Raw genomic sequence first — 13,912 nt, 5'->3', positions numbered from 1 at the left:
AATTTGAGAGTCAAGAGTCAGAAGAAGAAAGCGTTTAGTTTAAAAAAAATCTTATGGGTGTTCAGTAGATGTTATTTCCCACATAAATCTATAAGATTTTTGTTTTTCAAGTTTCAGTTACTTATTAATCAGTATAATTACCAATATATTACATCAACATGATTTCATGCATTTAGAGAAGAAATATTTCCTGGTTCAGTGGAAAACTATGCAGATGGTTTCTGGAAGATCTTCATTTTAAAGCAGCTTTACCTTTCATTTAGTAATCTGGACATTCTTTCTTCAGTTTGCTGTAATCTACATTCACTGAGTAGAACTTGTATTGATCATTGGGACCCAGTTTGTTCCAGGTCTCTGGGTTATACTTTTTGTCCCAACGAACATCTGGATTGAACAATGCCAGACACAAGAGATACAGGGCTGCTCCACCACCTCCAGCTCCAATAAATTCAAAGAGGAGGATCAAGCTTGGATGCTTCTTGGCCTGATGTAAGATCTGGCGGAGAATGTTTGCAGCAGAGGCCTCCGATTGGAAAGAAGAAAGTCAGCCTAGCCACTGGGCCCTGGGCTAAGTACTCCAAGATTTTTAATTTACAATGAAAAGATATCTTATCTTATGGGATATACCTCAGGTTCAGAAAGCAATGAGAATTTACTCCCTACCTTCTAGACAGGTGGTGTAGCAAAGATTTTTAGCTGTACAAAGGAAATGAGTAGCTTTGGGAAGGTTAGATAAGAAATATATAAAATTTTATCTTTCTCTATTAATGGATGACCATTTCTGTGAGCTAAGGAGACTTACTCATGACTATGATAGAGGCGACAATTTTCTCATCCGATGTCTACTTTTCATTCTTCTATATTAACAGGATCCAATGTTTTAGGTGAGGACCTTGCTTACCCACTTAAATGGCTACAATTCTGAGACTCACTTGCAGTGGAATTTACAGCCATTTGATTTAGTTTTGGCCCATGAGCTATAAGGGAAGGTGTTCAATGATACATCAGGAGAGTCTCCTTAAAAACTAAAGGAGAAAGTGAGCTGTGTTTTTTTCCCTTTCTTTTTTCACCCTTTTGCCTGGATCATGGCGGATGTGAAAGCTAGGTTCTAATAACCAGCCTGGACCATGAGAATAAAGACCACGTTGTAGGGGTGGTGAAGAATTGCCCCGGAAGAAAGAAACTTGCATCCTTTATGATTTCATGGAGCTTCTGTGGCTGTACTGGACTTTCTTTATCTTGAATTAATAAATGTGAGAGAGAAATGAATTTGCTTAAATTACTCTTATTTAGGGATATTCTGTTATCTTAACTAATACAATGATCAGTAGCCTTTTAATTTTTATTAAAAGATTATATAATCTCTTACTGAGTAGTGTGTGTGGTCGTTGCAATTTCTGGCTTACCTGAAGGAGTTTTTTCTTAAACACAGAAGTTTAATGACTGTACCAGTGCAGCATAGACTTTTCTAGCAGTTCAAGATGTACAGCACTAGACACAACTGCTTTAGTTTAGTATAAAGTCGAATTTTTATTTGTCCTTGAGGGTCCATTTATGCATTCCCATAGCATCATGAATTAATCCTTATGGTTGTACTTATCACAATATCTTATTATTGGTTATTCACTTTTCTGCCTGCCTCACCACGCTCCTTGGAGACAGTAACCTTGTTCACTGTTTTATCTCTAACAGTTTGTACAAATCTTGGGCAACTAGTAAATGCTCATTTAATGAGTAAGTAGATTGGCTAATATCTTACCAACTTCTCTATTTTCCTCTGATATCTACTCCAGGAGACACCAAGGCATTTTCAAGGCAGGTTTCATAATTCGAGTACACTAACTGAGGTAGACCTTGCTTGTGATTCTTCAGTGATATTTAAACCATTTACAGATTCTGTAGTGTGTTACCAGTGGTTCTCAAAGTATGATCCTATACCAATATCAGCAACATTGTAGGTCTAAAGGGATTGCCTAAGAGGCTAGGCATAACGATGATGATGAACAATGTTACACAGTCATGGGGAGGCAATATGGCATAGTATGTAAGAAAGCAAGATTTGAAAGAAGAAGACCTAAGGTCCAAGTTCCAGTTTTACTACTTACAATCTGGGGGAACTAATAATTCTACTTTATAGAAGTGTTGTTGAGATTTAATGATTTAAGAATTAAATCATAAATATATACATTATATTTTTTAAATGTCAAGTTCTTAAGATGGTGTTCAGCACATAAAAAAATGCCCAATAATGATTAGCCATATTGAGTATAGTTCCATATTAGGAGTTTGGTATAGAACTCAGCATCATATTTATTTCATCTTGCTGTCTGGTATAGGTTGCAGGCTTTCTTGATTTGCATTTTTATTAACCCTTGTCAACAAGGCATTAATTACATAATATGCTAGTTTAAGTGGGAAAATTTGGCAATAGCCTAGATTTCTGATTTTTTGATGAAAATCAATAACTCATTGTATCATTTCCTTTGTGACATTTATCTACATTGACCTTGTAGGGCAGTATGTATGTTGTTATGCCTTATTTCTGTTTGCAAAAACAGGCATATCATAGATAAAGTTTACATTTCCAGACCTGAAATTTTGAACACATACCTGTGTATTAACTGTAAACATTCCTTCCTTCTTTCTTACCTACCTTCCTTCCTTCCTTCCTTCCCTCCCTCCTTCTTCCTTCCTCTCTTTCTTTTCTTCTTTCTTTTCTTTCTTTCTTTCTCTTTCTTTTCTTTCTTTTTTCTGAGACAGGGTCTGCTCTGTCACTCAGGCTGGAGTGCAGTGGTGCAATCTTGACTCACTACAACCTCCACCTCCTGGGCTCAAGTGATGCCCCCATCTAGGCCTTCTAAGTAGCTGGGACTACAGGCACCACACATAGCTAACTTTCATATTTTTAGTAGAGAAGGGATTTCACCATTTTGCCCAGGCTGGTCTCCAACTCCTGGGCTCAAGAAAACCTCCAGCTTCGCCTCCTAAATTGCTGGGATTATAGGTGTGAGTCACCACACCTGGTCCTATATTTTTCCTAAGAAGAGTTTTTTTTTTTTCCTAGAAATTATACAATAATAAAATTAAATAATAAATAAATTAAATGATAAAAATAAAAATTTTTAATAAATTTAATTTTACCAAAGAGTTTTCACTTTGCATTATTCAAAGATCAAGAAAAATGTTTCATAGTAAAGTGGCATGGTAAATCTTATCTCAAGCATTATACTGGGTAGATATTGGTCATTTAGTACTTATTTAAGCTATTTAACATAATGTTCTCAGTGAGAACAAAAATGAGCAACTAGGATAAAACTTCTAAATTTAACCTGACATGTGAATAAATATTTTATATCTAATTTGTAATTGCTTTTATGCACTCGTCTTGCCTTTTGATGATACTGTAATTCTATATTTTGGGAATGCAATCACTATGATGAAACCGCCAAAATTCATTTGCACAACTTTTCACTAAAATTAGTAAATAAATATATGAAGCTGAATAGCATTTTAAAAAATAGCCATCATAATTACATGAGAATTACATTTATTAAAAAAAGTGGATTGAACTTTGCTCTAATTAGTTTACATTTAAAGATTCTTTGATCTGTGATAACAGTAATATATATTAACATGTTGCATTTTAAAGTGACACTGCTTTTCATTAATCAAGTGTCTGTATGGTTGATTAATTTGTACAAGGTTTAAATTGCTATGAAAATTTATCATTCATAGCCATGATCTCCATTTACATATATGTTAATTATGGTAAATGTAATCTTTTTCTGAATCCTCTGGGCTGCATACTAAAAAGACAAAGTGATCAGAGTGACTACTTTTTCTATTACAAAGTGAACTCTTAGTGTTACTCAGTAAAGTCTGTTATAGTTGTCAGAGATAAAGCTAAAAACATAATAGTTTCTGCTGAAGGCAAGTCCAAATTCTTAAGATGGTATTTGTTTTTCAAGTGATTTATTTATTCAGCAGTCATGACATTTACGCAAACAGAGTTTCCATGTTTATTTACCATAGTATTTAGTTTTGTCTCTGAGTGCTTGACACCATTTGTGATACCAAACTCCTTCTTCACATTTGTCTCTGTAGAGTTTAGCCCAGAGTATTGTGTACAATTGGAAGCATAGTTAGGAGGCATGAGTCTGGCCTTACACACCCCACTATTGATCTTTTCCTATTGTTTTCTAGAGGCTTTCCCAAAATTCAGAGCATAGTAACCAAGAATTATTTTATTATTATTATTATTGTAGAAATGCTTTCCATTTGTTCCCAACAGTGATCTCTCTTAACAATTACTGATTTGGATAAAAATTCTAATATAAGATAAAGTGATATGGCAACTGATGTTTTAGAGTGAATGTGATAGGCCTTGCTAGGCAAATATTGGAAAATTTAATTATTCCTATTAAATGCCTATAATTTTATGCTTAAATTATTAATACTTACATAATATATTCACTTCAAGAGAAGCCTTATTTCATAGTCAAAACTTAATAGAATTAAAATATCCATCTTGGAAACCTTTGCAAGCATAGCAACTGATGAGGCTATTTTTAAAGATACTTATTTGGCAATTTTGTTATAGTCAGCCTAATCACAGGAGAAACAAACTAATATGGCACCTGTTCTGATAGATGGATGTTTTACCTTTCATCCTCTAATCCCAGACCTTGCAAGACATTTTTCAAAGAAGCATCACTTCCCTCACCACAGAAATGCATCTACCTCTAAGCTGGAAACAGCAAAAGCATAGGGCAGAAGATGAAGAATATATTATCCAACTAAAATTACAGAGAAATTTTAAGTAGGCAGAATATAATTGCCCAATTTGGAAATTAGCCAGGACACAGGGTTTAACATCATCTTTACTCTTTTGAAAAGTGCCATGGGATTTTTAATAACTGCTGGTGGTCAAGACCTTGGTTTTACTCTCATCCATTAGAAGACACCTCCAGCAGTGCAGTGCCCCCTCATACCATGCTGGGGCATCGGTTCAGTACTGACTCAGTGAAAATTGTGCCACCTACTGAATCATCCACAGCTCATCTCAGAGTGTCCTGGCTTTTAGATTTTCTCTGGAGAGCTGTTATGAAAGATGGGACCAGGCTCAATGATGCTTAATGTATGAGATTTCAAGTTTTAAAACGGGTAAGATCTCAGATCTGAGTTTTAATTTCAACAAAATTTTCAGGATTTTTCTATACTTATGGCCCATAATGATGGTCTTGATTAAACTGTACGACATACATGTCTCCCCTTAGAAAAAAGAAAAGGAATAAAGGCAATAATACATGGATATAGTCAATGAAAAGCAAATTTTCTCATTTGCAATATATGTGATTCATCTAAATGGAAGAAGTACTACCCCCAAAATCTTTGTAAACTGTATAACTAAATAGGCTTACAAAGAGCTTCTGTAACTTTCTGAATTTTTGAGAACCTAGGAACAAATACTTGAAAAAGCAAATGAAAACCTTGGAGGGCGTGGACTTCACTGGCCAAATAAATAGCAATTTTTGTTTGTCAAAGAAAACCTTTACTCTAACTTTTCTAGAAAATACCTTGCTATCTACAAAAGAATCTCAATGTAGCTTGAGTGTTCCAGACACAACTGAAGTGGAATCAGGATCTTAAGAAAAAATGCACCAAAAATGTGTATTAAAAAGTTAATAATAAAATATGGATGCTTTCTGGCCTGTATGCTCCATTTTAATAATTTTCTTCATTCATGTAAATGTATGTCAACTGTATACGATGTTTTTTTTAACTGGGCTCTTGCCATTTTTAGAAACAGTCTTTGACATGACTTCAGAAATTCTTTCTTGGCTGCTAAAAGTATCAATATCCTGGAATTGAGAAACTGTTTCTGAAAGTGTTTCTTGAGGTGTTACTTCTGGAAATGACGTTGAGTAAATCCCGTTGCTGGTGTATGAGGAATAAAAGAGATAGTTGGAAATTGTTGTAAAGAATAGATTGAGACACTATAGGTAGGGCTGCAAAATGGATTCCAACATAATCCTGTGTTTTCACTCACTCTTGCTGATGCCAACGATTCAAGTGAAACACACACACACCACGCACACACACAGAGCTATGTGCTTTACAAAGATGTTTTGTTCAACAGTGGACTGAATATGAGGATGGCGTCGTAAGATTATAACACCACATTTTTACTGTACCATTCCTATGTTTACATAGACAAATGCTTACTATTGTGTTACAATTGTCCACAGTATTCAATACAGTAAAATGTCATACAGGTTTGTAGCCTAGGAGCAATAAACCATCCCATACAGCCTAGGAGTGTGGTAAGCGATAACAGCCAGGTTTGTGTAGGTACACTCCATGATGTTTGCATAAGGAAGAAATTGCCGAAGGACATGTTTCTCAGAATGTATCTCCATTAAGTGATATATGACTGTACCTACAGTGGTCCTCCCTTATCTGAAAGGGATATATTTCAAGACCACCAGTGGAAGTACTGAACCTTATATATACTGAGTGTTTTCCTATACATAGATACCTATGATAAGGTATATTTTTAAAATTAGGCACAGAAAGAAATTAGCAACAATGAATCAAAAATACAACAATTATAATATTATGGCAGCATCACTACTCTTGCACTTTTGGGACATTATTAAGTAAAATAAAGGTTCCTTGAATATAAGCACTTCAATATAGCAACAGTTGATGGCATAACCTAGAAACTACTAAATGACTAACAGGTGAGTAGCATACAGCTTAAATACATTGGATGAAGGGGTAATTCAAGCCCTGGACAAGATGGAGCAGGTTGGTGGGAGATTTCATCACACTACTTAGAATGGCGTGTAATTTAAAACTTATGAATGGTTTCTTTCTGGAATTTTCCATTTAATATTTTCTGACCATGCTTGACCACAGGTAACTGAAAATGCAAAGAGCCAAGCGGCAGAGAAGCAGGGAAGGTGACACTACTGGACCTTTTATTTTCTATTTTCCTTTTCTGACTTGATCAGTTTCCAGCTTTCTCTATTACCTATTTCACCTTTTAGGGATAATCTATATTAATCACTCCTTGTTAAATAAAAAATCTCAAGTCAAGTAACTTATTTTCCTGAATTTCCCTATGTTGTTCTGCTCTAACTTGATTGCTCCTTGCTAGTAAATTAGTAATTCACATATTGAGGGTTGGTGATCAGGGATGGAAGAATTATTTCAGGAAACTTAAGTCTGATTTGGAGAATTGCTACTGCTGTGATATATATGGTTAATATGCTTCCATAAGTGCCTAGTTTGCTACCAGAAAGGAACATTAGTCACTTTTCCCCATTAATTATCAACATAAAAAATCACGGGTGACAGATATTCTTTCATGGTTAAAATTGAAAATCTGAGACACAGAATCTCTCTGAGTAGATCAAATAGCTCCTGGCTAATCCATGAAAGGGTGTGTGTAAGCTGTGGACTTCTACGGGCTTATTATAATACTTAATGTTGGAATGACCATAAATTTCTAGAGTTGGATTAGAAATTAAATTGTCCTTTAATTTTCAATCAAATAGCAATACATTAGTTTGTGACTTTTTTTCTGCTAAAATACAGTAGTGTTTTATTCAGTAATTTTACAGATTTTTCATACTTAATGGAGTTTTAAATTTCCTAAAATTGGCCACGTGCGGTTGCTCACGCCTGTAATCCCAGCGCTTTGGGAGGCCGAGGTGGGCAGATCACTAGGTCAGAAGATCAAGACCTTCCTGGCGAACACCGCGAAACCCGTTTCTACTCAAAATACAAAAAATTAGCAGTGCGTGGTGGCACGTGCCTGTAGTCCCAGATAATCAGGAGGCTGAGGCAGGAGAATCTCTTGAACCCAGGAGGTGGTGGCTGTAGACTGATCCTGGGCGACAGAGCAAGATTCTCTCCCTCTCTCTCAAAAGAAATCATAAAATTTTTGTTTCCAATGTTATTTCCTTTCTTTCTATCATTCTCTAAACCCCTGTTTCCTTCTCCAATGCTCCTTTCCTTTCTCTAGTTTCTAAATTCAAGGATACCTCCTTATCCTTAAAATAATTTTGGCTAAATGTGACTCCCCCACATCTCCCCTGGGGGTTGTGGTTGCGGCGGCGGGAGGAAAGAGAAAAAGAAGAAAGAAGAAAGAAAAACATAATTATCCTCCAAAGTAATCAACTCAGTTGTAATTTGTCAATATTTCAGCTAACGAACAATAGCTCTGTTTTTATCAATCATTACTGTATATGTGTGCAGTAAAGAACATCTTTGTGGGCCGGGCACCATCGCTGCCTGTAATCCTGTAATCCCACCACTTTGGGAGGCGGCGGGGGTGGGGATCACCTGAGGTCAGGAGTTTAGAGAGAGACCAGCCTAGCCAACATGGCAAAACCCTGTCTCTACTAAAAATACAAAAATTAGCTAGGCCTGGTGGCAGGCCCCTGTAATCCCAGCTACTCAGGAAGCTGAGGCAGGAGAATCACTTGAACCTGGGAGGCAGAGGTTTCAGTGAGCCGAGATGGAGCCATTGCAGTCCAGCCTGGGTGACAGAGCAAAACAATGTCTCCAGAAAAACAAAAGAACATATTTGTCTTTCTAATCTTTATATGTAATGCTTTTTCCTAGGTATAGAGAATCAAATAAATACATAAGATGATCATGTACTTAATTGGTACAATGTGCACTATTCAGATGATGAGCACACTAAAAGCTTAGACTTCACCCCTACAGGATATATCCATGTAACACAAATATTCTTGAACCCCTAAACATATTAAAATAAAATATAAACAGAAAAACAGACAACCGTGAATGCTGAACTTGTTACATTTCCTCATTTATTGTTAACTGAAATGTATGTTTCTCTAATGTATTTTTCTCCTATTAAAAGATTAATTTTTTGTCAGTGTACTTCAAACAAATGATTGTAATATGATATGGTCGATTTTGATAGTCATTACCTCAGTGTCTTAGATCATAAAAATTGAGACTTCATGACAGAGAAAACAACAAAAGATATATGATTCTCTACACTCAGTGTGAAGGCAAATATTTTCCTCAGTAAAATTCTAGTCCTGGAACCAGGTCATCAAAATTTTGTAGGAATTCCTAATAATAAGATCTGACAGATTAAATATATTTTTCAAGTTAAATATTGTGTATACATGTTAGTCATTCAAGCTGTATTAAAGGCATCACAAACAATTTTTGAAATGAAAACAAAAAATTCAACAGCAAAACCAAAACATATGAAAAATATAATTTGTAGTGGGTTGAATAGTGACACTGCCCCTCCCCACCCCAAAGATATGTCTATATCAAAGCCCTGGAAGCTGTAAATGTTACCTTATGTGGAAAGAGGGTCTTTGCCAATGTAATTAAGTGAAGGATCTTGGAATGAAGAAATTATCCTAGATTACCTGGCTGGGTCCTAAATCCAATGACAAGAGTCCTGAGCACAGAGAACAGACACAAGGCAGAAAGGAGGGGTGATGTGAAGACAGGGGCCGAGACTGGGATGATGTGGATACAAGCAAAGGAATGCGAAGGGTTGCAGGCAGCCATGAAATGTTAGGTGGGGACACAGAATGGATTCTTCCCCAGAACCTCTGAAAAGCATGTCTGACATCTTGATTTCAGCTTCTGGCCTCCAGAACTGTGTGTGAATACATTTCTTTTTTTCTTTTTCGAGACGATGCCTTGCTTTATCGCCCAGGCTGGAGTGCAGTGGTGTAAGCTTAGCTCACTGCAACCTCTGCCTCCCAGTTTCAAAGAATTCTCCTGCCTCAGCCTCCTGAGTAGCTGAGACTACAGGCGCCGAACACCATGTTCAGTTAATTTTTTGTATTTTTAGTAAGATGGCAGTTTCACCATATTGGCCAGGCTGGTCTTGAACTCCTGACCTCATAATCCACCTGCCTCAGCCTCCCAAAGTGCTGGGATTACAGGTGTGAGCCATCGCACCCGGCCAGATTTCTGTTTCTTTAAGGTACCCAATTTGTGAGAACTTTTCATGACAGCCCCAGGAATAAGTATACTCTACTATCTGTATTGAGATATACATTTGTTATGTTAACGGTGACAACGGCATTAAAAAAATCCAAAATCAACTAATAAAATGATTATGCAGAAGAGTGACAGTATGGAAAGTTTATTTCATGCATTTTATACAATGCTATTAAAGCCCAGTGGATTACGTGACCTAAATCTTCCGCATGCGCTAACATCCAACCAAAATACAGGAATGAACAATATAACAAAACTTTATAAACTTGGACCAGAATCATCCCAAAGGCCCTGAGGTGAAAAAGAGATACACTCTCCAAATGAAAGCAAGTAAGAAACAAAATCTCATGTATTTGGAGTGTAATGTGAGGGGAACAGAGTATTTAGAAGAGAGGCCAAGAGACAGGCTGGAAGCAAACCATGCAGAGCTAGGCTGCTCTACAGAGTGGCCTGGACTCAGCTAGTGAAGCAGATCATGAGCTACCTTGAGACATAGTCCCTATCTTGATTTTTATACCCTCGAATCCTAATAATGTTCTTGGGACATTATTGACACTGTTATATAGTATGAATGGGCAAATTAATTTTATAAATAAGATTTCAGTGTGTTTAAAACTACTGGACAACCATCTATTGTTGAGCATCCTCAAATACGTACTGGTTTTGGTTCCTTCTCCTGAAGGGTAAGTTACTTAAAATCTTTTTATACTGTTATAGCGTGGCAAGTAGTAGTAAATACTTAGGAAATAATGTGGAATGAACAAATGAAACACTCAATTGTTCTTCAGTGGAATATTGGATGTCCCTTTGGTAGTTACTTTAGGGGGACCTGGGACGAGACGAGGGTTGAAAACTTGTATTGAACAATATCATATGCAACTATTACAGTTAGTACTAGCCTTAGTGATGTGGTCTGAGTGCCAACAATCCTGTTCTTTATAAAGTGTCTTTTGGCCATAAGATTAGTTTTTTTTTTTTTTTCTGGCCTCTTCTTCATACCAGGCTTCATATAACTCCAATAATCTTAGGATAATCTGTTCCTCCCTTAATTTCTAATTATGACATTCAAATTTCTTACAATTAAAAAACTAATCACAATTACAAATACTCCCTTGAGGCATTATATTAGGCAATATTTTATTAGTCTTATTCTAGCAATCATATGTACATCAATGAAATAAACTTACATTTCAATGTAATATTTATGTTTTCACTAATTAAAACTTTCAATTTGTTAAATTTAATATTTTATACAAACGCTATTACATAAAGACCACAATTTCTACAGCACAACCAGAATTTCTTGTTTTATCGGTGAAAGGAAATCAGTTTCTAATAACTATAAAAATATGAAATGCAGAATTATATTTGAAATTCAGTAACATTTAGACAGCAAAATAATTTTTCACATTTCAATAAGTTGTTGAGGCTCATTTAGTTGCAAACTGATCAAAGTTCTAAAATTATAGTCACATTATTAGTGTACTTTGTTTTTAAAAAAGAAAAAGATATGCGACAGGAAAGTATATATGAATGTGTATGCATAGACAAATTAATGCTTAAATAAATACTTTAAATACTACACAACTTTAGGTTTTCAACATTACAGCATAAAATAATCCTTTCTCAGACCTCAGAAAGTCCTATCCTTTTGGAGACAAATGTATTTATTATAATTGAAATTGTTCATATGAGCATACCAGGTATTTATTTTCATGTATCTTGAGAATGATATTCAAACTTTAAGGTAATCACAAAAGTGTAAGCTCTAGAGTAGAACAAAAGCAGGAGGAAAAACCCAGAAGTTCCCAGAGGTAGTTAGGAAAAAAAGGGAAAGATAGAATGGAAGAAGTGAGGGGCTCAAAGAAAAAAGAATGAAGATTTAAGGATGGGTAAATCTCCTCTTAGTTTTTCAAAAGGTTTGTGATAACCAGCTTTTGTGTAAACGGATTTGATGGCTCTGGGATGAAGGTGACTGACAGATGAATCTAGGCCCCCTATGGAGTGTCACCCTGGGGATTGCCATTGTTGCAGACAGTTTCTTCAGACTGACCCAGAAGAATCATTATCTCAAGGGGACTCTAACAACAGCCACCCCCAAGCGGCCTAGGAGCTAGGAGTAAGCAACTTAGTCTCTCTCTTGAGCAGTAATTACAGCGGTAAGGCGAACAAGGGGTGTTACTGGGTTGAGTTTAAGTCTCTCTCCAACTTACAATTAGAAAAAAAAAGTATTCAAGTATCCGAAGATTTTTTTCCAAGAAAAAAATGTCAGAGAGCTTCTCTTACTCTTTGTTAGTTGGAAAAATAAACAGACCTCTGGGTCCTACTCAGGAAGTGCTTAGCTGAAGAGAGTATTGTAGGTAAATGCTTCAGAGTCTTTCTTTTTTAGTAAAGCTAATGCGTTTACTTTTGGACTACTTCAGCCAAGTCCAGTTACTAGTAGGAGTCAGCTAAAATCCGAGGGAATTGCTTTAATACCATATGAAACAAATACCTTCCACAGTGGCAAGTTAACAGAAGCATGTGACCCATCTCCCCACAATAGTGCTCTGTCTCCAAACCCTGGTCCTGCCACTCTTCAGGAATCTGCTCTGTGGAAGGGCACATGCACTACAGTGAAGGACCCCGAAGCAGGCGAGCGGCTTTTCTTCCCCTAAACCTTGAAATAACGCTCTACTCATACCCTCGGAGTAGTAAAGGGGTTTGCCATAACTAGACTAGTTATTTGCAATATTTTAAAAAGCTGAGAAACCTAACATGAGGTTATTAGAACTGCGACTCCCGCTCCTATTAGAATTCCTGTAAGTCACTGGCTCCTGTTGCCAACTTAGTGCAGCATCCATGTTTTACGGTAAGGGGCGGGACATCCTGTCTAGAGGTGAACCAATCAGAGAATGGAATGAAAACTTAGAACAGCAGGGCTTTTCTAAGGTAATGGGCTCTGTTAGTTATGTTCGTTTGGCTCAATGCTTTTCCAAGAGACAGATACAGCAATCATTTCTGAAACTATGTCTTCATCTACATTAATGAAAATGATCAAGTTTTCATTTGTTACAACTTGAAATCTTTTGGTTAATCACCTTTACTATGTTTTACACAACAGGAAGAGCTTTCCTTGCCCAGCTCACAGGGATCTCCTTTCTACTCTGGGTGTAAGTATCTGTCTTTAATGTTTCCGTTCTCTTGCTTGTATTTTATGATTTCTACATCAAAACACCCTGGAAAGCAAGCTGCATGAGGCCAGGGATGTAGCATAATGTCTGACACAGTAAGAAATCAACATCTGTTTGTTAAATGTTGATTCCTGCTTTATTCCTCTCAATTTAGTCTCTTTTTTTCTAGTAATTCATTTTTACTTTTTTGGGTTTGCTGTTCCTGTTTTTTATTTTTTTAAATTTTTAAATTTTTAATTTTAATTTAATTTTATTTTTTGAGATGGAGTTTTGCTCTTGTTATCCAGGCTGGAGTGCAATGGTGCTATCTCGGCTCACTGCAACCTCTGCCTCCTGGGTTCAAACAATTCTCCTGCCTCAGCCTCCGGAGTAGCTGGGACTACAGGTGTGCGCCACCATGCCCAGCTAATTTTTGTGTTTTTGGTAGAGACAGGGTTTCACTATGTTGACCAGGATGATCTCGATCTCTTGACCTCATGATCCACCAGCCTTGGCCTCCCAAAGTGCTGGAATTATAGGCGTGAGCCACCGCGCCCGGCCCCTGTTCCTGGATTTTAAAAAGATTGTCCTTAGAGGATGAATTAGCCTTTGTGGGTTATTCTTATATGTTGTTGTTGACAGAAATGTTTGATTTTTCTTTCAGTTTTATAGAAGAAGAAATTGAGACAACGTAGTAAAAGGGGGACTCACCTGTAATCTTTTTTTTTTTCTTTTTTTTTTTTTTT

At 36.4% G+C, this 13,912-nt stretch overlaps 1 protein-coding gene across 1 annotated transcript in view; it reads right to left on the bottom strand.

Moving 5' to 3' along the window:
- Nucleotides 1-251: 251 nt before the first annotated feature.
- Nucleotides 252-13,912, bottom strand: part of LOC108316955 (cytochrome c oxidase subunit NDUFA4-like) — a 90,867-nt gene continuing 77,206 nt past the window's right edge. Inside the window, exon 2 of the mRNA XM_037745220.1 lies at nucleotides 252-523. Coding sequence (XP_037601148.1) covers nucleotides 260-523 — 264 coding nt within the window. The 3' untranslated portion in view covers nucleotides 252-259. The remainder of the gene's footprint in view (nucleotides 524-13,912) is intronic.

Source organism: Cebus imitator, unplaced genomic scaffold (assembly GCF_001604975.1).
Source record: "Cebus imitator isolate Cc_AM_T3 unplaced genomic scaffold, Cebus_imitator-1.0 Scaffold10, whole genome shotgun sequence".
Lineage (NCBI taxonomy): Eukaryota > Metazoa > Chordata > Mammalia > Primates > Cebidae > Cebus > Cebus imitator.
The sequence above is the reverse complement of the archived record's forward strand: the minus strand, read 5'-3'. Positions and strand labels throughout refer to the sequence as shown.